We start from the raw sequence: 27,293 nt of genomic DNA, 5'->3' as shown, positions 1-27,293 counted from the left end.
GAAAGAAAGCATAGTCATAAGGATTATGTGTGGATTTAAAAAAAGTATGCATTGCCAGCATCTGTGTAGGCAAAGGAAATACTGACCACAACCTCACCGTCCACTTGCTCACAGATGAAGTTTGTTGTAAGTTTGTGCTTGGAAATAAAATGTTTGACAAACAGCAGAAATATTTTTGTCATCCTGTGATCACAGAGCATCTGACCAGATGACTTCAATCCATTTACTGGCTTAATATAAGACCAAAATTTTCTAAAATTTTTTGTCAAGTCAGTAGATAGAATTTTACTTTTGAATTGATTGAACACTTAATGTAGCTCTCTTCACACTAATTCTGTCTTTGCTTAATTTTTGTTTGTCTGTGAGGCTTTGGCTTATTTAAATTTGCACTGATGCTCTCTTTGCTTTTGTAGCAGCAGTCTAAATTATTTCCAAACTTGCTCCACAATTTTCCCAAAATGCTACACCATTATTTGATACTGAGTGACCATAGCAAAATATATTGTTATGAAATTATTGTATGATAAACAGTTTCTTAGTAATCATGTTAGGGAACATGTTTTGCTCAGTTTTCTGTTTATGTAGTCTGCATGTGCATGGGTTTCAACAGAAATGTATTCAGGAGGAGCAAGATTCTAAAATTGCTATATTTGAGATAACTTATTCTGTGAATACCAGGACATGTTGTATCCAAAAAATTAAATTTGACATCAATTACACAAAATGAGTTGTGTATCAAAGAATTTATTACTTTCACCTCAACGTTCTTTTGAAAGTACATTACTTTTATATCTAAAAGGTAAACATATTTCAGCAGCATAGTCAGAGTACACCTCTTTATCTTTAATTGTGTTTATCTGTCAATCCTCAGTTGGAATCAATAATATTAATAATAATTTCTCATATTGATGGACAATATTTAAGTGCGTTCACCAATGCTTTATCTGTAGATCCAAATGCAGCATTCTAAAGATGAAATGTCATTTCTTGTTCTAGATGAGAGGAAAATCCATTTTGTACTGTGTTGCACCTCATAGAGATCAGAAAGGTATCAACTGACTATCTGAATATTTTTTCTACATTCACACTTTGTTTTCCTATCTTCTAGAGAAGAACATTCTGAGGATTTATGACAGATTCCACTCTCTGGTATTGTACCAGTCGTTTCTTTGATTTATTAAGTGTTCTATCAGGCAGCTGCATAGAAAATAATAAAGATTCTGTTTACTCACTGTTCTCAGCCATATTTCTAGACCTCTCTAAAGCATTCAATGTCATCAGTCACAACATCTTGCTTCAGAAATTTGAATCTGTAGGTATTAGGGGCCTGGCCTATGAATGGATAAAATCATATCTCCAAAACAGAGAGCAATTAGTTGAGCTTACTAACCAAGAAGGGAACAAGATAAAGTCCTACTGCTCAGAAAAGCAGAGCATCAAGTATGATGTACCACAAGGCTCCATTCTAGGACCATTTCTGTTTCTGCTCTTTGTAAATGACTTGGAATCGACTAGCCCATGCCATAATTACATAAAATTTGTGGATGACACAAATGTGATAATAAAAGGAAGGACCATAGAAGAATTACTACAAGAGATTAAAAATTGCCTAAAAATTGCCCATCCACATTACAGACTGGTTTTCTGGAAACAATTTAGTAATAAACACAGAAAAACAGTTACAATGCATATACACACAGTGCAAAATAAATGTTCACTAGCACCAGACATAGATTTGTTTACTAGAACCCTCAAAAGTGTAAGCTCTACAAAATTTCTTGGGTTATGGATCCAAGAAGATCTAAGATGGGTCCACCATAAAAATACATTACAAATAAATTAAATACCATTTGCTAGATTATCAAAATTCTTTCCGATTGCACATCGGAAGAGACACTAAAAGATGTATACTTCGCAAAGGCAGAATCCTTACTGTGATATCGCATAATATTTTGGGGAAACGCATCTGTTAGCAAAAATTGTTTTATATGCTAGAAGAGACTTGTAATAACCATAGAAAATGCTGCATCAAGAAACTCATGCAAGCCCTTAATCAAGAGACTACATATCCTCCCACTACCATGTCTGTAAATTTTACAAGTAATCATATTTGTAAAGAAAATCTTAGAAAATAGCAACTGTCTTGTGTCAACTAACCAGAGTATCCACTGTATAACACAAGGACAAAGCAGGACATACATCTTCAACATGCACACACAACACTAAAACAGAATGGACCACTGCAAACATGAAACAGACTATACAAAAAGTTATCTACAAACATTAAAACAATAAAATACACTTCAAAATTTAAAACTGCTATTGCCATGATCAAAACAAAACACAAATAGCGTGTTCTTTTTTTTTTTTTTTTTTTTTTTTTTTTTTTTTTTTTTTTTTTTTTTTTTTTTTCCCCAAGGATATAACAGTGACATTGCTCTGTGTCCTGTTTTCTTCTGGTGAAACACATACTTCAACTCACAGTGGAGGTGGAATACAGAAGAATAAAACCATTTTGTTTGCGTTAGATGAACTTCATATATTATTTGTCTGAAGCATAGACTATAGTATTCAACTTTTTTCAGAAATCACTCTTCTCTTATGGATCACATTTGCAATTGTGTACACTGAATCACTTAATTTTCAACTTACACCCTCTACTGTCTCACAAAACATAGTTTTGTTAGAGGTCATTTTGTTCTGACAGTCAATCGTTTTTTCACTGTCAGTGATACTTAACAACAGCAAAATTATGCCCAGCTTCTGTGTTAAGGCATGACCAGCCTCACTCTCCTGCACAATGCAGTAATAGGGAACAAGTCAGTGAGTAGGAAGTGACTCTAGTGCCACTTCTCTCAGACTCATCTATTCATGGAGCTGTAGTAGGAAGGAAGGAAGGAAGAAAACCAGTGCAGCACTGACATTACAGCAGCACTTTGATTTATGATGTATGCAACCCCAACATTAGACTTGTAATCACTCTGTTTCTGAGATCTACCACTCTCACTTTTCTATACCCCAAAGCAGCCAAGATTTATTTCCTGGTCACTATAGTTCATACAACACAGCTACATTGACAGATTTTAGTCTTGTGTGAATAGATTTGTCAGGGAGGCCGGAGTGAAAAGGGATATATATATATTTCACTTTCAGAAAACAGTTATCAGTTTATGTTCAAGAAATATATCAGTCTCTGTTGAAACATTATATTATCAAGTGTAAGTGAAAATACAGTAAGAATTTTAGACAAACATAAAAATTTCAAAGAGAAATGGGAATTGAAATACATTTGCTGTGTAGTAATTAATAAAAAAACCCTCTTCTGGACACACAGTCATGCTATTAGTGTACCAAAATTATACAACATTAGTCATCATAGTGATCAGCACAAGTCAACAAATAATTATAATAAAGGATTAATGAGACAAGAAAATTTGAAAGAGGTCTGTTGGGACTGAAGAAACAACAGTTAATATTTAAACCCATAACATAGGAAAGTGGACTGATGGTGTATGCAAGTTACCTCTAGACCAGGAGTGACCAACCTTTCCGGTAGGGGGCCAAATCTTCAAGGGAGGATTTCTCTGCAGGCCACATTATCAATTTTTATTTTGTGAACCAAAACAAACAAGAAAGAGTAACCTATTTTTTACAGAAAATAAAACAAATCTGTGGAAAGAACATTTATTGTACAATTCAGTGAAATAAAATGTTAGTGTGATATCTGGCTTTGTTTGGTTGGACTAAGTGAATCAGTGTTGGACTAAGTTAGTCAGTGTTGATGTTAACTGAAGTTGTTGCTACACACAAAGAGTTTTTCAGATGAATATCAGTAATTCATGTTCTAATTTGGGATTTGATGCGATTCATCTTACTAAAAAGGTGTGCACCCATGTAAGTGTTTCCAAATGATAAAATCATTTTTATAGCTTGTCTATACAATGAGGGATGTTTCATCTTGTCCAAATATGTTTTGTAGAATTCTTCCAAACTAACCTGATAATTTCTCTTTTAATTGCGTATCACATTGGATTTATCAATTCCATTTGTAAATGTCCGTGTAGTGAACTCATGTCTATGGAGAATGGCAACAGCAAATACAGACAAAAGCAGATGATGTTTCTTAAAATGTTGAAATCAGTTTTCGAATTCATATTTCAAGTCAGATGCCAAAGAAGTGTATTTAGTAGCTGCCACCTAAATGATGTCCAATTGCTTTGACAGCATAGGAAAATGTCTGAAGTTTTTTTGTTCGTAACTGTTTTTGCCAAAACCCAAGTTACATTTGGAATGAGGAAATAAGATGATGCATGACATTAATCAGCTGATCCTTTCCTTGGAGTCGAGTATTAACATCATTTAGGTGGTTAATTGTATTGATGAAGAATTCAAAATCTGAAAGCCATAATTTATCTTTGAACTCTAGGAGTCTCTTTGAGTTGCTTTCAAAGAGTGGTTGTATTTCTTGCTTCAAATCGAACACTCTTTTCAACATTTTCACATGGGTTAGTCATCTTCCTTCCATATAATATGAAATGTTATCATGTTCTGAATCCAAGGACTTCAGAAATTCTTGGAACTGACGGTGGTTCAATCCTTTTGACTTAATAAAGTTCAGTGTTTTGACAACTACCTTCATGACATTGTCCATTTTGAGGGACTTGGCACGTAAATTCTCTTGATGGATAATGCAATGAAAGTTTAGCCTTGAAGTATTGCCAACTTTGTGGGCCTCATTTTCAATCAACTGAACTAAACCACTGTGTTTCCCAGCCATTGCTGGAGCACTGTCTGTCGTTAGCCCCAATAGGTTGTTAAGTTTTAACAAAAAGTGACTTCATGTCAATATAACTGCTTCCAAGACACCTCGTGACCTAGTGCTGTCCTTAAGTATATAATATGCCACTAATTCTTCTGTTTCATTAAAATGGGTATCAACACCTCGTAACATAAAGCGCCACTTGGGTGGTATCTGCCATCCACCACATTTGTACATTCATCTAAAACTAGAGAATAAAACTCAGATGCACGATTTTTTAAATTATCTCCATTTTGTCTTCCAATGTCATCCACACATCTGGCAGTAATTTGACCAGACAGATTTATTTTTTTGAGAAATCCTTTTTCTTTTCTGGAAACACAATTTTGATGATCTCCCAGCATTTCTTAACCATTTCACCATTCTTTTTTGCCAGTATCAGCTACTGCATAAGTTGCTTTCACTAGCTTGTTGACTCTGAATTTGTCCTTGTAAATATCTGCTGTTGATCAGAAAGTTCCATTTTGAAGCCATTTACCTGGTCTTGTCGAAATTGTCTAATGCCATCTGATGTTATATTCTTTTGGAAACGAGACATATTCATTGCCTGTCAGACATATGGGTTTAATAATAATAAAGAACAAACCACTAATAGGGCTAACCCCCCTTTTAGTGTGATTAGTTGGTTCAGGACAGAACTAAAGAAGCCTTGGACAAGTGCCGTCATGGTCGGGGACGACGCTTGAACCCTAAGCCTGCCCACAATGGTAACGACACTGCTAGCCAACTGGAAAATGATTTAAATCCAAATAGAGGTGTTTTGCAGGATATGCTTCCTGCAACCACCCTAGAAGGAAAACAAAGACAGAGGATGAGATGGTCAGATGAAGTTAATCGACACCTCATGTTCTGTTATTACCAAGCAACAAACCTCGGAACCAACACAACTGGATACAGATCACAAGTAAACACAACATTTATTACCAGATACCCAGAATTAAAATTTTTAACAGAACAACGACTAGCTGATCAGATCCGTGTAATAACAAAAAATAACAGGATACCCCAGTCAGAATTAGAAAACATCAAACAACAAGTACAACAAATACTGGAACAAAATAATGTGCAATCAGAAGAAGAAGAAAATACAGTAATGGACTCAAACATCCTAGAGCTAACAAACAAAGAACAACACGCACCAATTGAACAATCAGAGGAAAACGAAATCTTAAGACAGCCACCAGAACAAGCACAAATAGAACACGAAGTGACACAGATGTTAGATATAGAAGAAAAATTTCAGCTAACATATATAGAATACAAAGACACAAATACAGACATTAGACCATTCTTGCATAGACCACCAAATAACCCACAAGTCGAAACAACAATAAAAACTATCAACACAATCATACACAACAAAATAAATGAAAACACAACTATGGAAGAGTTACAACTACTGGTTTATATAGGAGCACTCACTACACTAAATATACACACTAGGCAGAGATCAGAACACACCAACACACAGAAGAAACCCACAAAACCAGCATGGCAACACAGGCTACAGATCAAAATAGAAAAACTGAGAAAAGACATCGGACAGCTAACACAATTTATAAGAAATGAAATCTCGGAAAAAAAACGAAAAAGGTTAGGTAAAATCTCACAACAAGAAGCGACAGAGCAATTAGACGAAAAGAAGCAGAAATTACAAGCATTAGCCAAACGACTCAGAAGATACAAAAAAAGTGAAAATAGAAGGAAACAAAACCAAACATTCAACACAAACCAAAAGAAATTTTACCAGACAATAGATAACACACACATTAAAATAAACAATCCACCAAACATAACAGACATGGAACACTTGTGGAGCAACATATGGTCAAACCTGGTACAACATAACAGGCATGCACGATGGATACAAGCAGAAACAGACACATACAAGATGATACCACAAATGCCTGAAGTGATAATTTTGCAACATGAAGTCAACCAAGCAATTAATTCTACTCACTATTGGAAAGCCCCTGGAAATGATAAAATAGCAAATTTCTGGTTAAAGAAGTGCGCCTCAACACATTCACATCTAACTAAATTATTTAACAGTTACATTGCAGACCCATACACATTCCCTGATACACTTACACACGGAATAACATATCTGAAACCTAAAGATCAAGCAGACACAGCGAACCCAGCTAAATATCGCCCCATAACATGCCTACCAACAATATACAAAATATTAACTTCAGTCATTAAACAGAAATTAATGACACATACAACACAGAACAAAATTATAAATGAAGAACAAAAAGGCTGTTGCAAAGGAGCACGAGGATGTAAAGAGCAACTGATAATAGATGCAGAGGTGACATATCGAGCTAAAACTAAACAAAGGTTGTTACACTACGCATACATTGATTACCAAAAAGCTTTTGATAGTGTACCCCGCTCATGGTTACTACAAATATTGGAAATATACAAAGTAGATCCTAAATTGATACAGTTCCTAAACATAGTAATGAAAAATTGGAAAACCACACTTAATATCCAAACAAATTCAAATAATATCACATCACAGCCAATACAGATTAAGTGTGGAATATACCAAGGAGACTCATTAAGTCCTTTCTGGTTCTGCCTTGCTCTGAACCCACTATCCAACATGCTAAATAATACATTTGCTATACATGGATGATCTAAAACTACTGGCAGCAACAAATCAACAACTCAACCAATTACTAAAGATAACAGAAGGATTCAGCAATGATGTAAGTATGGCTTTTGGAACAGACAAATGTAAGAAAAATAGCATAGTCAAGGGAAAACACACTAAACAAGAAGATTACATATTGGATAACCACAGCGACTGCATAGAAGCGATGGAAAAAACGGATGCCTATAAATATCTAGGATACAGACAAAAAATAGGAATAGATAATACAAATATTAAAGAAGAACTAAAAGAAAAATATAGACAAAGACTAACAAAAATACTGAAAACAGAATTGACAGCAAGAAACAAGACAAAAGCTATAAATACTTATGCCATACCAATATTGACCTATTCATTTGGAGTAGCGAAATGGAGTAACACAGACCTAGAAGCACTCGATACACTTACACGATCACAATGCCACAGAAAGATTCACATTAAGCAGAAAGGAAGGAGGAAGGGGATTTATCGACATAAAAAACCTACATTATGGACAGGTAGACAATTTAAGAAAATTCTTTCTAGAACGAGCAGAAACTAGCAAAATACACAAGGCAATCACTCATATAAATACATCGGCTACACCACTGCAATTTCATAACCACTTCTACAACCCTTTAGATCACATAACATCAACAGATACGAAGAAAGTAAATTGGAAAAAGAAAACACTTCATGGCAAGCACCCGTATCATCTAACACAGCCACACATCAATCAAGACGCATCCAACACATGGCTAAGAAAAGGCAATATTTACAGTGAGACAGAAGGATTCATGATTGTAATACAGGATCAAACAATAAACACCAGGTATTACAGCAAGCATATTATTAAAGATCCCAATACCACAACGGATAAATGCAGATTTTGTAAACAACAAATAGAAACAGTAGATCACATCACAAGCGGATGTACAATACTAGCAAATACAGAATACCCCAGAAGACATGACAATGTCGCAAAAATAATACATCAACAGCTTGCCTTACAACATAAACCTTTAAAACAACACGTTCCTACATACAAGTATACACCACAAAATGTACTGGAGAATGATGAATACAAATTATACTGGAACAGAACCATTATAACAGATAAAACAAAGCCACATAACAAACCTGACATCATACTCACCAGTAAAAAGAAGAAATTAACACAACTAATCGAAATATCCATACCCAATACAACAAATATACAAAAGAAAACAGGAGAAAAAATCGAAAAATACATCCAACTGGCTGAGGAAGTCAAAAGCATGTGGCATCAGGATAAAGTTGACATCATACCAATTATACTATCAACTACAGGAGTCATACCACACAATATCCACCAGTACATCAATGCAATACAGCTACATCCAAACGTATATATACAACTACAGAAATCCGTAATTATTGATACATGTTCAATTACCCGAAAGTTCCTAAATGCAATATAACACATACCGTACAGTTAAAAGGAAGTGACGCTTGATCAAGGTCTGCGTCACTCCATTTTTAACCGGACTTAACGTCTGAGAAAGTGAAGGAAATAAAAATAATAATAATAATAGGTAGTTTACAGTCCACTTGTCTTGAAAAGTTCTCAACTCCTCTGTAACTTTCCTCTTCTTAGGTCCTATGTGTTTACAAGGTGACGCCATTCCAAGTTTACATATTGAACTGAAACAGACAATTTTTTACCGTAAGTTGGAAATTGACAAAGAGACCGCATGGTAATCAGAATTTTGTAATTTTTTTTATATATGTAGTTTGTGAAGTTATCAAATATGAGTTACCTAAAGTAGTGCTATGCAACTCTCCAAAATTCCCTTCAAAATCTACTTTAAACTTCCTGTAAGTTGTGTAACACCATAAAGTAAGTTGACTGTTTTGATAGGCTGTGTGGGTCTGTGGTAGGACACCCAACTGCAACATGGGTGGCTTTCAGTTCTGAGTTGTGGTAAATTTTCAAACAAAGGCTCATGTCCCATGGGCATTTCTGTGAAGCATAGGGCGCATGAAAGTCGGAAAAAAAAAAAATTAATTATTTGAAATATTTTTCCTTTTTTTATACAACCTTATATATAAAGGATCAGTAATTAGAGATTTATATCACAATGAAAACTGGATTTTTGCATGCAATGTGTAATTAGAAATTAGAAGATGAGGATTTTTCATAAAAATAACGATTGAATATGTGCTAATTAGTATACATTTATATGATGTAGATATTCAAACTGAACGGGGAAGTACTAGACCAAAACTAGACTCAAACCAACAATTTAGCAACTGCTAGTCTCAAGTGCAGTTTTTTTTCAGTCTTTATGTATTTTATGCTTAATGGAAATGCTTGTAGAGCATGCAACTATATTTAAAAGTGTATATCTACTATGCACAAATGTTTAAAAATACAGCTCAGTTTGGAATCAAACCTCGGCCCTCTACAAGGAAGGATAGCCTCATACCACAGAGTTACTATGTTTGTAGAGTTATCAGTCTGTCATTTGAGTATTATATGCACTTGGGAAACTTCATAGTAAGTTATACATTTCTAGTCAATAACATTATTAGTTGCTGTAAATAAGAGAGAAGGAGAGTAAATGAAGTTGCACAAGGAGGCTTCCTTTTCTGCCTTTGTAATACGGAATCTTAAACATCATCACTAAAAATGTTTTATAACAATTAAGTATTTATTTATTTTGTACTACCAAAATTTTAAAAAAAAGTACTGAGTCAAGAAATCATTGCTAATGTGGACTGGTGTACCTGCTCACCATAATTGAATACATAGAATAAATGCAAACCTACTAAAATTATGGACAATTGCCACAGATTGATTGTAAAAAGATAAAGCTGGCTTTACTTATGTGAAGTTATGATACAACTGTCATGATCACATGTGCACCATGTATACACATGAATAGCCATAACTTTATGGCAGACAGTGTTGTGAGTTTGCAGTAAAAATAAATACCGAATGTATTGACTACATCTGGCACCCCTCTCACTCACATAGCGCAACAAACGTCCCACTTTGAGCAGTACATACTACTGCTGATTGTTGGTTGCACATGGCCAAGATGAACTACATTTTCTCTGAGACAGGTCTTCCAAAATATATCCAAGACAGTGATTTTTTTCAAACAGGAATACAGACAGAAACCAATGAACTGAACTGAGATATTCGTATTGTAATTAGATATGGTACAAAAGATGCTTGATGGAATGCTCTTTTGGGGTTTTTTCATGAAATAAACATTGAATTCTTCTTTCACATGAAACAGCTCCATGGGCCAAAACTTAGCGCCATACAGACTGCAGACAGCCTGCTGGCTGCGGGTTGGTCACCCCTGCTCTAGACAGAGTTTATAGCCAAAAAATCATCAATACTATTAAATCTCAAGGTTCAAATCAGCCACAGTTCTCTGCTTTCTTTCGTGAACTAAGCACCAAGCATTCAGCTTTGTCACACTATATGGAGGTAGAAAGAAATTTTCACTCTCCAGGGGAATGTGCACTGGTTCCTGACAGAATGAAACTGTGTGCCAGACTGATTCTCAAACTCGTGTTCTTTTCCTTTTGTGAGGAAGTGCTCTACTGACTGAGCTACCCAAACATAATCCACAACCTGTCCTCACAGCTTTATTTCCACCATTACCTCGTCTCCTACCTTCCAGACTTCACAGAAGTTCTCCTGCAAACCTTACAAGACTAGCACTCCTAGAAGGAAGGATACTGTGTAGACATGTCTTAGCCACAGCCTGGGTATGTTTCCAGAATGAAATTTTCATTCTGCAGTAGAGTGTGCATTGGTATGAAACTTCCTGGCAGATTAAAACTGTGTCCTGGGTAGAGACTCAATCTTGGGATCTTTGCCTTTCAAGACTAGGTTTGCAGGAGAATTTGTGTTAAGTTTGGAAGTTAGAAGATGAGGTACTGGCGGAAGTAAAGCTGTGAGGATGGTTCGTGAGTTGTGCTTGGGTAGCTCAGTCAGTAGAGCACTTGCCCGTTGAAAAGCAAAGGACCTGAGTTCAAGTCTTGGCCCAGCACACAGTTTCAATATACCAGGAAGTTTTCCACTGAGGCACTTTGGCAATTGTGTGCCACTGTTCTTGTACATTTCTGGAAATTGAAAGAGGAAATAAGCCAATTCTTACCAAGTAAAAATCGAGATACACCACCATTTTTGACAAAATGTAGTTACCATATTTATCCTTCTTGGCTGATATAACAAAATGCTTATATTATTTCAATCTGAAACTTCAAAGGAAAGATTGACTCTTAACAAACGTGTGGAATCAAGTTAAAGCATTCAAATATAAGCTAGTTTTATGGGAAAAGCAGTTGAAAAATAAAGTTGTAAAGCTTTTTCCAACAAGCAAAATGAAAAATATGTTTGGGGTGAAGCAACATCACACAAGGCATAGACAAATAAATTGAGCTCAGAAATGAGTTTTAATCAAGAGTTGCAGATTTTAAATTAGTGGAAAACAAGTTTTCTTCATTCTCTTCAATTTATATAAAATAAGTAACAATACCTACTCAAATGCAAATGGAGGTAATTGAGATTGAGTGTAATTCATATTTGAAGACCAAATTTAGCAAAGTTGGCGTACTTAAATTTTATAAATCTGCATCTACATCAACATCTATATCTGTACTCTGCAAACCACTGTGAACTTTATGGCAAAGGAAATGTCCCATTATACCAGTTATTAGGGTTTCTTCCCATTCCATTCACATATTAAGTATGGGGAAAATGATTGTTTAAATGCTTCTGTGCATGCTGTAATTAATGTAATCTTGTTTTTATGTCACCTGTGTGAGAAATACAGGCTGTAGTATATTCGCAGAGTTGTCACTGAAACCGGTTTCTGAAACTTCGTAAGTAGGTTTTCTTGGCATTGCTTACGTTTATCTTCAAGAGTCTGCCAGGACACTCTCCCATGGTTCAAACAAACATGTGACAATTTGTGCTGCCTGTGCTGCCCTTCTCTGTATATGTTTAAAATTCCCTATAGTATTCTACTAACAACCGAAAACTACCACCTGCTTTACCCATGACTGAGCCTTTGTGATGGCTCCATTTCATGTCCTTGCAATGTGGTATGTCCAAGTATTTGTATGAATTGGCTGATTCCATTGGTATTATAGTCATAGGATACTAAATTTGTTCATTTTGTGAAGCGCACTGTTATACATTTCTGAACATTTAAAGTAATTTGCTGATCTTTGTGCCACTTCTAAGTCTTATTAAAAGCTGACTCAATATTTATGCAGCTTCTTTTGGATAGTACTTCATTATAGATAACTGAATCTTCTGAAAAAAATGAATTTATTATTAATATTTTCCACAGGGTCATTAATATACAAATGAACATCAAGGGTCCCATTGTACTTCCTTGGGGCACACCCAAAGTTACGAAACTTCCTGGCAGATTAAAACTGTGTGCCAGACTGAGACTCGAACTCGGGACCTATGCCTTTCGCGAGCAAGTGCTCTACCAACTGAGCTACCCAAGCACGACTCACGCCCCGTCCTCACAGCTTTGCTTCTGCCAGTACCTCATCTCCTACCTTCCAAACTTTGCAGAAACTCTCCTGCGAGCCTTGCAGAACTAGCACTCCTGAAAGAAAGGATATTGCGGAGACATGGCTTAGCCACAGCCTGGGGGATGTTTCCAGAATGAAATTTTCACTCTGCAGCAGAGTGTGTGCTGGTATGAAACTTCCTGGCAGATTAAAACTGTGTGCCGGACCGAGACTCGAACTCGGGACCTTTGGCTTTCGCGGTCATGTGCTCTACCAACTGAGCTACCTAAGCATGACTCACGCCCCATCCTCACAGCTTTACTTCTGCCAGTACCTGCGCAGGAAAGCTTCTGCAAAGTTTGGAAGGTAGGAGACGAGGTACTGGCAGAAGTAAAGCTGTGAGGACTGGGCGTGAATCGTGTTTGGGTATCTCAGTTGGTAGAGCACTTGCCCACAAAAGGCAAAGGTCTTGAGTTCAAGTCTCGGTCTGGCACACAGCTTTAATCTGCCAGGAAGTTTCATATCAGCGCACACTCCGCTGCATGTCTACACATGACAATGACTCTCAATCCATGATAACCTGCTGCATCCTCCTTACCAAAAAATCCTCAACCCACTCAGAAATTTCACTTAATACACAATATTGCCATAGTTTTCACAGTAAGTATAGAGGTGGTACTGAGTTAAATGCTTCCCAGAAATGAAGAAATACTGCATCTACATCATTGCCTTGATCCACAGCTTTCAGGATATCATGTGAGAAAATTACAAGTTGCTTTTCATACAATCTGTGTTTTCAGAATCCATGCTGGTTGGACAGAGTAGGTCATTTGGTCTGAGATACCTCATTATGTTTAAGTCAGAGTATGGTCTAAGATTCTGCAACAAATGGAATGTCAAGAATATTGTATGGTAGTTTTGTGGATCACTTCTGCCATCATTCTTGTAGACAAGTGTGACTTCTGTGTTCTTACAACTACTGGGAACAATTTTATACTGGAAGGTCTGTGACAAATTATAGTTAGAAGGGGGGTTAACACAGCTGCAAATTGGGTACTGAATCTGATATGGATTCCATCGGACCCTGGAGCTTTGTTCAGTTTTAATGTTTTCAGCTGTTTCTCAACGTCACTAACACCAACACTTATTTCACTAATCTTCTTAGTGGTATGAGGATTACATTGGGGCAATTCTCCTGGGTTTTCCTTTGTAAAGGAAGATCTGAAAATGAAGTTAAGCATTTCAGGTTTTGCTTTGCTTCACTAAATTTCAGCTCCTGTCTCACTCACATGTCACTGGACATCTAAGATGACATGTTAAGTTGCAGGTAGGCACAATGAAAATACTATTATGTATTAAGTTTTTGCCATAGCCTTCAACAGAAAAAAATACATACAGGTGTTCACACAAGCAAGCACATCTCACATACATGCTGCTCAGGCCAGCCTATTGGCAGGGGGGGGGGGGGGGGGGATTTACTAGCTTAGTTAGGGTTTAAGGAACAGGATGTGGGACTGGGTTTTGGTTTTTAGACAGGGAAAGGGATACTTTCCTGAAATTGTACAGAAGGATGGAGCATGGGTCCATTGTGGAGTATGGCATTGGGGAAACAGAAAATGACATAGGAAATTGACAAATAAAGGCATTAGCTGACTGTGAGCGGAGCTGTTTTACCAGAAAAAGATACATAAAAACACATACAGATATACAAAAAAATGCGCAAATACATAAATAAATATGCAAATATGTAAAAATAAGCACAAAAAACTAAATAAAATGTTCAAGAGTGCAGAAAAAAATGACAGAATGAATGAGTTATGGGAATACACATGTGCTGGTATAAGGGAAAATAGAGGAGGAATTGGTTAGGCTGAGATTCACAATTTTATTGGCATAGATAGACGCAGAAAACAGATCTGAAACTATGCAAAGAAGAGGAGGGAAATGCAATCAATAGGAATAATAAAAATATTGCTGGGAAGAATGTAGGGCATGACGAACTGCACCAACAGTCTGCAGAATCATGTAGCCATGTGTTGTGCAAAGACAAGACCATTGATACAGTGTGTGTGGCTTGGAAGTTAGACCATATGCAGTTTGAAAGGTGATCAAAAGATGAAGGAAAGAAGAGTAAGATTTGGCACCGAGGATAGTAATACTTTAGAGAGTAGTACAAAGGAAAAGTCACAGGGTTGTGAAATGGAAGAAAAGCCAGTAAGCAAAATCAAACAATGGAAAGTCCAGGATGGGATGTCAACCATTATGGGATGGATAGACCGCTGCTCACTGTAAGGATGACACATAAAGTTTCAGACAGGTACAACAAAAATACTGTTAAACATTAGCATTTGGCCTAAGCCTTCATCAGAAAAGAAAAACACACATCCAAGCACATCTCTTGCTTATGTGAAAGTGTGTGTGTGGTTTTTCTTTCCTGACGAATGCTTTGGCTGAAAGGGTATGTCCAATAGTCTTTCCATAGTGCCTGTCTGCAACTAAAAATGTCATCTCTATGGTGAGTAGCAATCTATTCTTTCCATAATTGTTGATATTCCAACCTGGACTTTCCATTGTTGGATCAGACACTAATTTTGGTGCCACTAACAGCCTTTACATAAGACCATAATTTCTTTCGGTTTTGTGAAAGATCATATATACTGCCCTGGCCACAGTGCCACCATGGCCATAGGAGCATATATTTGGTTGTCTGTGTGAATTTGCATATTTTTATTTGAAAAAGAACAAAAGCTCAAAAACTGGTGTTTCTGTTATATGTCTGTATGCTCCATGCATTAGTCTCTCGCAATCACCAATGTTGTAAGTCTGTGGGTTGCTAGGCTTGTGAACTCAATACTGTGTTCCAGTTATAGCAAGAACCAGACACAAATGGATGTGTGGTTTGGAGTAACACTTTACACTGATAAATCGTATACCTTCAAATTCAACATAACAAGAAAATGTGATGTACTCACTAATAGGAAGAATATACAATCATAAGTTTTGCTCAATAACTAAGTAAATGAATAAACAAGACAAAGCAAAAAGCACCTACAAAATGAAGATCATGGAACTCTATTCTGCAGCAAGGAGGAGGCATTTCACATTGCTCCTGGTGGCCAGTGCATGAACCCTATTGACGTCTGCCAAATGATCAGCTGATCATCTGCCATCTGCCGTGGATGTCACTTATCATTGCTAAAGTTTTAATGTTTTTTAAAAATCTAAATAGAAAGGAAAAAAAACTGTATTTTTCACACAGTAGCCATTTAGTCTGTCACTGGTCTTAAGCTTTTATTGTTATTTCCTGATGACTTTCCTGTTTCTCTGTTTATTATCTTCCAAGTGCTTCTGACTTTGTTTAGGACTTAAGTAATAACATTTCCATTATACAGTTTTTTTGCAGCTATTAAAGTTTTATTGTAAATCTTTTTATAGGCTGTATAATATTCAACAAAATGAACAGGCCTATCTGGAGCCTTCCAAATTGCATGAAGAAGTTTCAACTTTTTACAGGATACTAATAGACCTTTTGTTAGCCATGGCAGATTTCATCGCTTTTTCTTTATTGGTTTAGTTTTGGTTGGCAAACACTCTTCAACGATTTTTAAATAGATATCTAGGAAACTGTTATATTTATCATTATCACTATTAGATAAGTACATTTCTGGCCACTTTTCATTATGTAGTTTTATCTTTAGGTCTGCTATGTTAGAACTTCTCATTAAAAGAATAATATAAATATTCCATCCTGGACTTTCCATTGTTTGAACATTAGAAATGTAGTTAATATGATCCACAGTGCATGAGAATTTTACACTTGTTTGAAAAAGTAATTTACTGTTTCGGTCAGTGGCTCATAAATGCAAGTAGCAGTCCAAAAAATTAGCTTTGAAGTCTTCACCCATTTCTTGTCCACGTTCTCTCTCTCTCTCTCTCTCTCTCTCTCTCTCTCTCTCTCTCTCACTAGTAAGAGAACTCATGTGGATTTAGACTAGAAACAGAGCAAAACCTTGAAAAGTGATGGTGCAGTTTCCATCATTTGTTACTTTTGTCTACATGCTGCACACTGGTTAACTGCATGTAAGTGGTTTACTTTCTTCATTTTGTGTTTTATAATGTGGTATTTCAATTTTTGTAACAATTTCCTTTTTGTTTCAGATATTGCCTCCTGCCCAATTTGCACTAATCAACTTCTGAATATCACTTCTGTATATTGCAACTCTTCTTTAGTATATAAACTCATAATAAGAAGACATGGAAGTGTTCGTTTGGTGTTGGATATGAGTCCTGGAAAACCACCACAGCGCATAAGGAAGACTATCATACTTTTGATGGAACTTGGCTGTAAATGCCCACAGTTGGAGAATGGTCAGTATTGTTTTGTTACCATAATAACTTCATTTCCATTAGAGCTTTGCTCATTGTATTGCATTTAAGTACCACATAGAATGAAGTAAATTAGCATAAACAACCTGAGAACATAGGGCTCTAATATAAATGATAGCCATAGCTTTCTCTCATACTTTATTGCATATTTCATTGGCTGTGCTAACAAGAGTTGATGCTTCTTGAACATCATTTTAATGAATGTGCATCACTATCAAGTTCAATAGAAAAAATTTATCACACCTCTGTGAAACTGTAATCACCCAGCTAATAGCCTGAAGCTCCTCTAATTATGTATATACATGGTTATTGTGGTTACGTGTGTGTGTGTGTGTGTGTGTGTGTGTGTGTGTGTGTGTCTCTATTTATTGTTTATGAGGGCCTTAACTGCCGAAAGCTGTAATTGTGAGTGTCTTTCTGTTGTGCCTATTGCGACTCGGCATCTACGCTATATGGTGAGTAGCAACTTTCCTTCTCATAATGTTGTTACATTGCATCCTGGATTTTCCATTGTTTGTTATTGTGTAGTCAACACGGATGTACGTACACATCTCAACATACACAGACACGCCATCTGTAACATGCAAGTGATGTTTCGATCAGTGTAATACACATGCAGCAGTACAATTTGACTTACTACTTTCTCATAGTGACAGTGAAAGCTGTAACTTACTGATTTAAGAGGCTTCTTATAATTTGCTGTAGTGATCTTCAATCAGCTGTGACATTTGATTTGGTAGTATTTCTTCCTGTGTGTAGAAACTTTTAATCATATCAACGTCACTGTTTCCAAAAATGGTTTCTTCATTATGTCTAGATATGGACAAGATTTTAGTATTTAATAATGAAATGTTAAACTTCCCAGTAAGATTAAGATTACAGCAAAAGCCAAAATCTGGATGGAACTGTAATGCTTGTCCAAAGAGACATGGTAGTCAAATATGGAACTTTGTTATTAGTATAGCCAATGAATGCATGAGAAAACATGTAGAAAAGGTTGATCCTTATCACTTGGATCGAACAGTCATTTCTCTGCTTGCATAACCCCCCCCCCCCCCCCCGGTAATTAATTGAGCAAATAGTGTAGTCATTTTTTTTCTCTCTTTCGTCTTATTTATGTGCGTAGGTTCACCAGGACAAGTCAAGTGCTATGTTACGATAGGCACAGTTTTAAGGATCCCTTTATGAATACATTTTTGCAGTAATGAGAACAGTTTTACAAATATTATAGTATGTTATCTTAATAATTTTGGTACTAACAGTACATTTTCTTAATTGAGTAGGTTTTTGAATGTTATGACTTTAGAGTTTTACACATAGAGGAGAAATATTGCACTTTTGCTAATATTTTCAAAGTATTTAAAATGTCAGGATCAGTAGTCTCATAACATATTGATTGTAGCAGAAGCCACATATGATGCAACTAAGTGAAAAGTGTCCTATTGTGGCTGAATCTTCAGGTTGTGAATTTATGCTTTCCATAGAATGCTTTGTCTATAAATAGTCATACTAATGAAATAATAACACAATCTCTACACTGTTGAGAGGAACATCCTCAGCAAAATGCCTGAGATCATGCTTAACTGTTATCATATAGTCTTTATATTTATCCTTCCCATACTAGTTTAAAGCATTAAAGCACAGCTGACATCAGTGAGCCCTGTACTAGGCCTCAAAATACTTGCACTGAAAAGTTATGATTCTGTTCTGCTATTTCCCTTCCTTGAATGCTGTGTATTTCCCTATCATGAGCACTGCCTAGTGAAAGGATCTTCTTGGTCCTTTTAACTCACAATAGACTCACTGCAATTTTTTTTAATAAATACTGTCATAAATCAAAAACGAGTTGTCCACAGACTCCAAAATTGTTATAGCTTTTTAAACCAAAATATGCAGATTTGAAACACTTCCTAAATTGTTGCCTTATATAGTAGGTTTGACATTAATCCAGTCATTTTTAGAAATCAGTGGTTGACTTATCGAGCAGATTTGGTGCGCAGATTGTTTTCGTGTCACAACAGAGAAAACAAGGTGTTTTTTCTCATATGAACAGAACCAGAATGGTGTTTGAACATTTGAGGTGTGTGTTGTATCTGGATGACAGTGACACTGTGTTGAAATGTGAATGTACTGTACACTTTATTAGTGAGCATATTTTATAGTCTGCATTAATGCCACATTCGTGAGTGAACTTCCTTTCCTCTATTTCCTGTTGCAATAGCAGATGCATTGAAAATTACCAGAAAGATATAATCACTTCATTGCATTTCAGTTATTATTTATTTATATGGCAGGTGATGCAAGCAGTTCTTATGTACATCATTTAACCAGGCAGTGCTATTCTATTGAAACACTGTGTGTCAGTATAATAGCCCAGAATGTTTGAAGTTGCCTGTGTGGTTAGGTTTACTAATAAACTTGCACATCAGAAAGTTGAAATAAATTTTTATCATTAACAGTGAAACGTAAGACAAGGAAGGGTTGTAGTGTACAGTTCTTAATCACTAGCCTATGCTACACTGTCCACTGGATGATGCCTCTTGGATTCAGGGCATCTGTCCCATCAGATGAAGTAGCTTGACACTCCTTGACACCATCTGAGATGAGTCTATGAAATATTTTTTGTGCTGGCACTGTTTCACCCTCTTCCTTCTTTTCATTTCTGTATTGATAAGTAAATGCCACAGAGTCACCACAACCCACTGCACACTCTCTCATCAGGCTGCTTCACATGAAATGCACATGCTGTTGACACAGTATGCTGAGGAAGGAAGAGGGGCTCCATCCTAGTAAATGTTCAGGTATTCAGGTAACTAAACATGCAATGTTCAAATGACATGTCATCGTGAGAGTTACTAGCATGAATTCTTCTATATCTACCTTCCAAAAAGAATCAGATCATGCATTAGTATTGTATATTGGCATACACTTTCAAACATCTTGTTTAAAAATTTTGTTACCATTATTATAAGAAGTTTCTTGCACTTGTGTTCATGTATGGCGCACTACCAGTTGATATTTTATGGATATGAACATAGCACACTCATGGTAAAAAACTAAATCATACGAACTCTTAACACTACAATGAGAACAGTGGATGGTGAGCTCTTAACACTTCAAGCATTATCAGCACATAATTTATAAACTTTGTGTTTCATACAGTACATACTTTCTTTGGTCAACCTACTGCTAACCTAAAAAGTACCAAAGAGGGAAAAAAATTGGCGTACAAAACGCTGCAACAGAGCAGCAAACATCTTCATGAAGGCTATTTCTTCATCCTTTGTACATACACACACTAATATATGAAAGTTATTGGAAGAGGACATTTGAAAAATACTGGATGTAACAGTAATATTTTAAATTTAATTCTTACTGTGTGAAAACAGGATTCAGTGTTGTGCTTTGTTGTTTATTTCTCTGTTAAAAAAGAATTTTCCAAAATTAATGTAAGTATTAGAAGTTCTCTTTAGTATTTCTTCCTTTCTGAGATTAGTTTTAATTGATATTTGAGGAACTATTTGACCTGAAAAAAATCACTGCATAGCACCAGAAGCAAAGGGAGCAAGTGAAGTGCTTAATATATTACAGGAAGGGGAACTATTACATTTACAGCCAACTGTTAGAATACTTCACCAAAATGTTCAATACATAAACAATAAAACAGAGGAACTAGAGGTAATATTACAGGAGTATAGGCCAAACATTCTAGTAGTTACAGAACATGGGCTAAAAGAAAATCACATAGGAATTTACAACTTGAAGAATTATGTGAAAGTAGCCAGTTTTTGCAGAACTTCCTATAAAGGTGGTGGGGTTGCCATTTTTTCTAACTATAAATCAACTAAAGCCATAAATATAACAAAATATGCTATAGAATTGAGCTTTGAAACTACAGCACTGGAAACTAAAATTGCTGGGAATTTATGTTGTGTATTAGGTTTGTATCGATCACCAAATGGTATAATTAAAACCTTCTTTGAACAGCTGGAAGATATAATCCAACACCTCTCAAAAACATATGCTTATTTGATCATTATAGGAGATCTGAACATAGACATGAGTAAAAATACAGACAGTACTAAGACCCTACTGGACTTATTGTGCATATACAATCTAAAAATAAAAATAGATAAACCAACCAGAGTAACAAAGCATAGTGAAACTATTATTGATCATGTAATAACAAATATTCCTACATGCTATTGTGACACACAGGTAATAAACTCCACATTAGCAGACCATTTTGCAATCATGATAGACATAAATATAAAGAATAGTGATTCAGTGCAGAAGATATGGGCGATGAGAAGACAGAACTACCCACATAACATAAATCTGCTAAAAAAGATGTTAGAGGCAGAAAACTGGGAAACAATATATGCAGCTAAAGATGCAAACACCAAATGGAACCAGTTTTATTCTTTATTCAATTATTATTATGATGTTACATGTCCTGTTAGTAAAAGGCTTGTCAAACAGCAACAAAAAAAGAAAAGCTGGGTGACTGGAGAAGTAATCCATGCCAGAAATAATCTGAGAGTGTATTATGACCTCTCCAAACAAAAAAATAATGAGGCCTACAACACACAGTATAAAATAAAAAAGAAAGAGTACTGTAGTTTTATCAGAGAAACTAAAGCATCATTCATCAGGATGTCTATAGATAAGGGAAAGAACTACTCAAAAGGTTTATGGTCGTTCATTAATGGAGAGAGAGGAAAAGTAACAAATCGGGCAGAGGAGATCTGCCCACTGATGAGTGCGAAAAGCAACGCAAACCCTCTAGAAGTAGCCAATACTTTTAACAGATATTATATTACTGTAGCAGACGAATTAATAAGTCAAAATAAAACAAATGCAGTAAGTAAATTGTTAAACCCCCCACATACAAATCATACTATGGTTTTCATACCTACAACAGATGCAGAAGTGTCAAACCTAATAAAACAACTTAAAATTAAACACTCTTCTGGCTTGGATGGTGTTACATCACATCTCATAAAGGAATGCAGAGAATGTATATTAAAACCATTGACACACATGCTGAATGCTGCGATAGAAGAAGGTATATTTCCAGATTCACTGAAAGCAAGTAAAGTGAAGCCAATATTTAAGAAAGGGGACAGGGATGAATTAGGAAATTACAGGCCAATATCATTGATCTCAACATTTGCTAAAATCTATGAAATGATAATAAAGAATAGAATTGTAAGTTTTATAACAAAGTACAGTATACTGCATTCATCACAACATGGTTTCAGAGAAGGGAAGTCAACAAAAACAGCATCAACAGATATAATTGAGCACATTCTTAATTTACTTGACAGGCAGCAAAAGACTTGTGGGATTTTTATGGACCTATCTAAGGCATTTGATTGTGTGAACCACTCAAAATTAATGATGAAATTATATCAGTATGGAATTAGAGGAAAATGCTATGACATACTTAAATCATACATTACAAATAGGAAACAATGTACAGAAATCAGACATACTAGTGGGGGAAATATAACAAACTACATATCAGAATTACAAACAGTTAAACACGGTGTGCCGTAAGGATCTGTGCTTGGGCCAATACTATTTATACTCCACGTAAATGACTTCCCTAGCTATATAAATCAGAAACTTATAATGTATGCTGATGACACAACAATCATTTGCACAGCTGACACAAAGGAGGAGCTTGAGAAGGAAGCATTCCTGACTATTGAAAATGCAAATAAATATTTAACACAAAACAACCTGTTTATGAATCAGTCTAAAACAATGAATGTAGTATTTCAGACCAAGCATAGTGAAAATTATAATATAAATGTTAATATAAATAGAAAGACTATTAAAGAAGTAACCAGCACAAATTTTCTAGGAACTATAATAGACAAACATTTGGCATGGGGGGAGCACATAGATGCACTGTGTAAAAAGATAAACAAACAGATCTTCATCATGCATAAAACAGCTAAGACTGTGGATGATAAAGTCCTCAGATCAATGTATTATGGACTTGTCTTCCCACATTTGTCTTATTCAGTTCATATATGGGGAAGTGCACAAGCTGGCTACCTAAAAAGAATATTCACAATTCAGAAAAGGGCAGTGAGATGCATCGCAAAAATACCACCAAGACAGACCTGTAGGCAAGCTTTTGTACACTATAATATTATGACAGTATATTCACTGTATATATACCAAAGCATAATGGTGGTAAGGTAAAGTGATAAACACCTCCTAAATAAAGATGTACACAAACACGATACAAGAGGAAATGAAAATTACTACATGATAAACAGAAATCTAAAACTGTCTATGACTCCCCCAGAAGAAGCAGGCAAAAGGTTTTTTAATAAACTCCCCAAAATCATTAAAAAAGAAACAGATCTAAAATGTTTTAGAAATCATTTGAAACTATATCTCACAGAGAAATGTATATACAGTTTGAGTGAATACTAAGATGGTGTTTAAATATATCGTTACTGAAATGTACCTGTAAAAATTGTCATTTCTGTATGTTTTTTTGATTTGTGTGTACGTATAATGTGAAACATGTAAAACCTTTGTATGATTATGGACTATTTCTGTTTAATCATTTTTTTCATTTATATATATATTGAAATCAAGTTTGATGTTAATAGGCTATTGTATGACACACCCAATACTCTCAGCTGGATTTTCAGCTGGAGTCCATGGGCAAAGAATAAATAAATAAATAAATAAAAAAAAAATTTGTAGATTTAATTTTCTATTAAGAAGAACATTTATTTTTATTATAACATTTTTGTTGCTATGAACAGAGATTGTTTGTGATGAAGGAATGGTTTTTTATCTGCAGAATTACCCATTACCTTTCTATCTGATTTTCACATATTTATTTACGTATAGGTTATAAAAGCAAATCTGTGTGTGACTGGCAAAGATAAACTTTTCTGTAACATCACTGAAATGTGTGTTTCTTTTGCAGTGGGAAATCATTTGATATTATTGAATACAAAACCCCAAGCTGAAAATGTAGCCAAACAAGAGCATCCGACACTGAAACTTGACTCAGATACTTATATACTAACCACACCAGCTCATACTGGGCAGCCGCAAGTTGTCAAATCAGCCAGGAGCAAATGTGTATCTGGTCAGAATAATATCACACAGACTTAGGTGATACAAGGAGTATGGTCTTACCTTCCAGACCAGTAGTGAAGAGATCAGTAAAATAAGATACTGTGCTTACTTTTTCTCCACCCCAAATAAAATAACTATCATAATTTCTACCTAGTCATCATTCCACTGTAACTGTAAATGATCTGTAGCTAAAGCAGTGAAAAATGTGGATACAATAAAGTAACATGTTGTGTAAAGCCCATAATGACATGTGTCCGTTCATACTAGAATTAGGATTACAATTTTTGAACCAAAGAGCCCTAGTTGACTGTGTGAAGGTGGCATTTATTTCAACTGTAAATCAAATGTTTCACACTTAAAATAAAATTTTGTAACAAAGTGTTTTATTTGTAGCTAATAAAAAAGTGATAATTTGATAAAGTTATTTTCAATTGATGATAATATGTCCACTTATAATTTTGAAATATCATAATTTGTTATTTGTTTATTTTATGTTTTAAAAAAACTAATTTCTGTGAGAATAACTGGAACATGGTGCAATCAGGCTAGTCAATTTATATCAAATGTATTTGAAATGTAGGGGCTGTTTGATCATAAAACAGCATATATGTTAGGAAAAGCTTTACTGGCAGCTTTAATTTCCTACAAACCTACTATACCTATGAAACCATTACTTTTCACTTCAAAGTATTTTTCATAATGTTGCACTGGCTTCATGAAACCCTCAGCATAATAGAAGTTCTATGCCTGACAATTGAACCAGTTGATAATGTGGTCTTGATTTTTTCATTACCTTCAAACGTTGTCCACTAAGTCATCATTGCAAATGCAAGAAGAGATAAGACTTGCTGGGTGTGAGGCTGAGACTGGAAGGTGGATGGTCGAAAAGTTACCTACAGAAATGCTGCTTCTTATCCCTGTTTTTGCCCACTGTGTGTGGACATCCATTGTCATGGAGAAGTACTTTTTCAGAAGACAGCATCTGAAATGTTATTTTTCAATGGCTGATCTTAGTTTGATGAGTGTTTCGCAGTACACACCAGCAGAAAATTTTGATATTTATTTAACCAAAAGAATGCCATTTTTGTCCCAAAAAATGGTAGCCATCAGTTTTTAAAATGAGAAAGGAGATGACTTGAATATTTTTCAGTTTTTGTGAAGCTGAATGTTGCCACTTTGTTAACTATTGTTTTGGCACTATGTGGTGTAGGATATCCACATTTTGTCATCTGTAATGTTGTGAGAAAAAGAAATCACCTGTCTTGTTGATAGTAGCCCAAAACACTTGTCTGTTTGACATTCTTGTGTTAGTATTGTATTTTTCTGTATTGTAACAGTCAGGAAAAATGACAATGGCCAAGAGAGCAGTGTGTCAACCACATGCCCCTCTGTATCTGCATCCAGTGATGCCTAAGGTCTGAGGATGATACTGGCTGGTCCGTGCCATTGGGTCTTCAAGACCTGTTCTTTTTTTGGTATTGTATTGTAGTGTATCTTTATTGGTACACTCAATCATTCAATGCACAACCATTTAAAACATGATATGGGCCAAGTCAAACAGATGATATGGGAACAAATATTGTATTGTATTTTATTGTATTTATTTGGTCCAGTGAATTTTACATGTGCAATACAGAATTTCAGACATTGTACAGGTCAATGCAAATACATCGTCATGTTCACTATAATGAATACATTTTTTTCAGCTGTGACTTTTAACTAAACCACTTTAGCTAGAAGATGTCAAGTGAAAATGTAAATAAACTTATATTAATAATTATAGTTTTATTTGATACAAGTAGATAGTCATATTTACACAATATTTTTGTAAATGATAAAGGAATTGGCTTATGCATGCAACATTACCAAGTGAGGTGGCACGTTGGTTAGAACACTGGCCTCACATTCAGGAGGATGATGGTTCAAACCCACGTGTGGCCATCCTGATTTAAGTTTAACGTAATTTCTCTAAATTGATGTGGGGATGGTTCCTTCAAAAGGGTGTGACTGACTTCCTCCCCATCCTTCCCTAATGTAATAGGACTGATGACCTGGCTATTTGGACCCATACTCCAGATCAACCAACCAATAAACCATGTAACATTAACTTTCTTAGCTTATCAAAGATTTTGGAGGAACTCTTCCACTACAGTGATAGATATTTTTTTAATATTGCTTTAAATTTTTTAGTTAATTTATTACTTATTGTAAATAATTTTACCATGGTGTAATATTCCTTTTTGGAACAAACTGGCTTTTATTTGAAGCATGTGAAAGTCAATATTCCATCTTGTGTTATGTTGATGCAGATTTCCATATTTGAGGAGGATTGTAGGATTTGTCATTGCATATTTATTAATAAACAGTGAACTTTCAAAGATGGAAATACTTGGAAGAGGTAGAATCCACATCTTTTAAATAGTGATCTGCAAGGTTTGTTCTTTTTTGCTCCAGCCATGATTCTCTCTATCCATTTTTGCATCTTGAAGAGTTTTAGGCAGGGTGGTGAGTTACCCCAGAAAAATATCCCATATTTCAAAATAGAGTGTATATTAGCATAATAAACGATCATTAGACAGTCCTCACGACAATGGTTTTCAAGCACTCTCATTAAATAGCTATTGGTTCTTAGTCTCTTACATATGCCATCAACGTGAATACCGTATTTACTCCAATCTAAGCCGCACTCGAATCTAAGCCACACCAGAAAAATGAGACTCGAAATAAAGGGGAAAAAAAAAATTCCTGAATCTAAGCTGCACCTGAAATTTGAGACTCGAAATTCAAGGGGGG

The 27,293-nt window shown here is 35.4% G+C and overlaps 1 protein-coding gene across 2 annotated transcripts in view; it reads left to right on the top strand.

The window, feature by feature from the left end:
- The window catches only part of LOC126484536 (murinoglobulin-1-like), a 291,073-nt gene extending 266,153 nt beyond the window's left edge, over positions 1 to 24,920 (top strand). For both annotated transcript variants that reach the window (XM_050108083.1, XM_050108084.1), the window contains 2 exons: positions 17,154 to 17,363; positions 24,346 to 24,920. In XM_050108083.1, the coding sequence (XP_049964040.1) occupies positions 17,154 to 17,363; positions 24,346 to 24,536 (401 nt within the window). In that variant the 3' untranslated portion in view covers positions 24,537 to 24,920. The remainder of the gene's footprint in view (positions 1 to 17,153; positions 17,364 to 24,345) is intronic.
- Positions 24,921 to 27,293: the final 2,373 nt, after the last annotated feature.

Source organism: Schistocerca serialis, chromosome 6, assembly GCF_023864345.2.
Source record: "Schistocerca serialis cubense isolate TAMUIC-IGC-003099 chromosome 6, iqSchSeri2.2, whole genome shotgun sequence".
In the NCBI taxonomy this organism is placed as follows: Eukaryota; Metazoa; Arthropoda; class Insecta; order Orthoptera; family Acrididae; genus Schistocerca; species Schistocerca serialis.
The sequence above is the reverse complement of the archived record's forward strand: the minus strand, read 5'-3'. Positions and strand labels throughout refer to the sequence as shown.